The 3,975-nt window shown below is 51.5% G+C and overlaps 1 protein-coding gene across 1 annotated transcript; it reads right to left on the reverse strand.

The window, feature by feature from the left end:
• Positions 1-270: 270 nt before the first annotated feature.
• LOC124649293 (RNA polymerase sigma factor sigE, chloroplastic/mitochondrial-like) lies at positions 271-2,221 on the reverse strand. Its single transcript, XM_047188944.1, has 5 exons — positions 1,600-2,221; positions 1,339-1,485; positions 932-1,168; positions 569-832; positions 271-471 (listed from the first exon to the last, which is right to left on the reverse strand). The coding sequence occupies exons 1-5, from the start codon at positions 2,212-2,214 to the stop codon at positions 277-279; spliced, it is 1,458 nt and encodes a 485-aa protein (XP_047044900.1). The 5' UTR covers positions 2,215-2,221; the 3' UTR covers positions 271-276.
• Between the last annotated feature and the right edge of the window lie 1,754 nt (positions 2,222-3,975).

The raw sequence follows: 3,975 nt of genomic DNA on the forward strand, positions 1-3,975 counted from the left end.
GGCTATTTCTATTTAGCCTTTAAAAGCTCTAGCGGGCGAAGGCTATAGCCTATTTTAAACAGGGATCAGACAGTAGTATATACTAAATATATACAATCTCACTCAAATATACAGTGGAACTCCTGAACACGCCACATATATACATGTCTGAAACACGGGATGGCCTATGGCATATCGCCTATATACACGGGCATAATCAGAATAGTGAATCAAATTATGTAGGCAGTGTTAGAGATGGCTTATGAGTGCGCCACGAGAGATACAATACAACTGATTTCACATGTATCTTCTCAGGTAGTCGACCCGGGTGGGGTGCTTGAGCTTCATGAGCGCCTTGAGCTCGTACTTGCGCACCATTTCTCTAGAGATCCTCAGATTTCCGGCGATCTCGCTCAGTGTTCGCCTCCCCCTACCATCCAGCCCGAACCTCTGCCGGATCACCACGCTCTCCTTGGGCTTCAGCGAATCCAGCTATATCACACCAACATTCATCGTCAACTTGCGAACTCGATCATATGGATCAATCAAGAAGCCAAAAATCATTAAATTTGGTGGTTCTTTTGCTTACGAGGTCGTCGATGGCGAGGCGGAGGAGGCGGTTGTGCTTGTGGGTGTCGACCCCGATGGCGTCGCCGTCGGTGACCTCGTTAATGAGTTCTTCCTGCGTGACACGGTTCCGCGAGTGGAGCGAGTAGGTCGGTCTCGTCATCCGCACCACGTCCCGGTATCTCGCCGGAGACAGCCCCACTTTCTTCATCGTCTCCTCGTCCGTCGGCGCCCTCCCGAGCTCGAAGGATAGTTCCTCCCTCGCTCTGTTGACCTCCTGCCTCTCCTGCACGACGCAATCAGTAGATTCAGTATTAGGAATTTCCTGAAACTGATGAGCAGAGCGTGCGATGCTCCAGTAAAGGTTGAGCACATTTGCCGTTACCGATTCCATGGCGAAGGGGAAGCGGGTGAAGCTGGAGAGCGTCATGGCGCGGACGACGGAGTGGCGGATCCAGAAGAGCGCGTAGGTGGAGATGCGGAAGCCGCGCTTGGGGTCGAAGCGGTCGATGGCCGTGATGAGCCCGTTGGCGCCGGCCTGGCACAGGTCGGCGAACCGCTCGTCGCCGGTCATGTCCGGATAGTACTTGTTAATCGCGTACAGCACCAGACGCAGGTTATGCTGCAGCCAAGCAATGGCATTATTAGCAATTCAGTATACACATTTAAGCTCTGACACGAGTAGAGTTGATCTGAAGTTTTTGTTGGGTGTTTCATACTTCAAAGTTCAGAGTTCAGCTCATTGTTGCAACAGTACAGAGTACAAAACTAATGTTAGTATCATCTAGGTACCTTGATGAGCTTGTTCCTGGCTGCCCGGCCGACCTCGCGGCACCGCCGCAGCCGCTGCACCGGCATGTTCATGGCCTGGGCGACCTCGACGTCCGTCGGCTCCCTCTCCAGTTCGTTCTGCAGGTTCTCGTGCACCTTCAAAATCGCCTGGATCGAACATGTTCAGTCAGTCAGTGCCTCAACTCAACTAGCTGTTCGATCAAATCAAGAAGAGTTAATTTGATGTTTCAGGGACACACACACACATAAGCGACTGATTACCTTCATGGGCTGCACGATCTTGAAGAGCCGGGCGCTCTGCGCGGAGGTGAGGACCGGCGGGATCTTCATCCGCCTCCAGTCGAGGCTGCCCATGTCCGTGGACACGGCGTGCTCCCTCAGCAGCGCCTCCTCGAACCCGCGCTCCGCCCCCACCTCCTCCTTGCCCGCGGCCTCCCTCATCTCCACCCTCTTCCCTAAATCCATCCGCCGAGGCCGCTGGCTCCTCACCACCACCTTCCTTATCGGGATCGTCGTCTTGGCCGCCGCCTTCTTCCTCACCTTCCTCTTCTTCTTGGTGGCCTTCTTGCTCTGGTCCAGCTGCTCGTCTTCCACTAGGGTTGGGCTTAGCTGGTACAGCGTCTCCAGCGCGGCGGCCACCTCGTTGTAATCCGTGCTGATCCCGGCCGCCGCCTCCTCCACCTCCGCAGGAGGAAGGAGCTTGGCCGCGGCCGTGCTCTGCTTGGACGCGAGCGCCGAGCAGCTGGTGGCGGCGGCCGGAGCGCGGCGCCGCCGCGGCTTGCCGGCGCCGGCGATGGCGAGCACCGTGGGCCTGTACCGCCGCCGCTGGCTCCCCGCCGAGAGTGGGCGGCTCGGCGTCGTCACGGTGGACGTCATCGGCGATGATCGGGGTCGGATCGCGGTAGAACCGTCTGGAATGTGTGAGCTCAGCTGGGTGTTGCGCGCGCGTTCGTGTGGAAGCAGTGCGACGCGATGCTGGCCGGTCTCCTTGGCTTGGCGCCATATATGGCCAGGCGAGCAGCCGGACACGTACGTCGGCGGTGGGAGGAGCAACGGCGGCCACCAGCCGGCGCGGGACGATCGACGGACGGGAGGTGGACAGGGCGAGGGATCGGACGGTGAGGAGGGTGGAGGCGTGGAGCGGGAGCGGCGCGGGAGGAGGTGCGTGGATGAGGCGGCCGCCACGTGGACGAGCGCCATAAGATGCACCATATTCCTGGGGCCGTGAAACCAGGGCCTACAGGGCAGAGGGACGTGAAGTCGAGCGGGAGCAGAGCAGAACAGTGCCCACGGGAAATTTTGTTCCGAAACGATGGAGAAATACGTCGAAATTTGAGCGCCACAAAGCATGTGCAGTATTTGATTGACACATCGAGTTTGACTTCGAATTGTCCATGTTCTCCTTGGAAAAAACTTGTCTTTTTTTCTTTGGAAAAGTGGAAAAACTTGTCTTTTTTTTGTTGGCAAAGTGGAAGAACTTGTCAAATGTCCAAATGTTGTGCAACTGCAAGTGCAATCGTGCGGATTCCCGTCATAGTTTTTTTTTATATCAAAACACTTTTCTGATCCATAATAAGTGTTGTACTAAATCTGTCAACACCTATTATGAACCGAAGGAAGTAAAACATTACCTCCAATCCCATATAAGGATATAGGTAGACACAAATTGTACCTACGGCGAGTCTAGCAGCAGAACCAACACCCAAAGCTGGTCATAATTTTAACTAGTAATGTGCATATGTTTGTGTAACTATATGTGCTGAGGCACCTAGAGATTATACATGTTGAAGGCAGACCAACTTTATGAGGAATCCATCATCATGTTTGTAAGGCATCATCTATGGTCTCGAGCTCCTAAGAAAAGGTATTTTATGGCGTAGCGAAAACGGCGAAAAAGTAAGAATTTGGAGAGATAATTGAATCCCAAGGGAAGACAAGAAAGCCACCACGAACTTGACAAACTCGAGAGTTAGACGAGTAGATAAGCTTATTAATCACAAGCACTGACCATGGAAGGAGAACCTGGCAAGAAAATAATATATGCCTCTTGATGCCTACGAAATAATCAAAATTCGCCTACCAAGAATTGGCGAGGAGGATTCATATGTTGGATCCCAGGAAAACATGGCATGTTTAATGTAAAGAATTCCTATAATTTGGCCCTCGATATCAGATCGAATAATCTGAATGGGGACACAAGTCTATGGAATACTATTTGGAGTGCTAATGTACCTTCCAAAGTAAAGTTATTCACCTAGAAGTTAGCTACTAACAACTTGGCGGTTGAGGTAAACAAAGTAGAAGACTCCCCAATTTCATGTCCACTTGTAATATCTGTTGAATAGAGGAAGAAAATGGAAACCATGCGACTATGATTTGCACACAGGAAAAGGCTCTAAGGCAAGGTGTGTGTTGAATTTCGGAACTATAACATGAATCTGAACTTGTCTTTAAAGGGAATGAGTGGGTCCTTTTCTTGCTAGAAAAATGCCCAAAGAAATGAGAGATAAACTGATGTTCATTTGGTGGAGAGCTTGGCATCACAAACATAACATAATCTTTGCCGATGGTAAAGCTTCTATCCAAAAATCGATCAAATTTTTTTACAGAGTTCTTTAGGTACCTTACAAAATTTGA

Source organism: Lolium rigidum, chromosome 4 (assembly GCF_022539505.1).
Source record: "Lolium rigidum isolate FL_2022 chromosome 4, APGP_CSIRO_Lrig_0.1, whole genome shotgun sequence".
NCBI lineage: Eukaryota > Viridiplantae > Streptophyta > Magnoliopsida > Poales > Poaceae > Lolium > Lolium rigidum.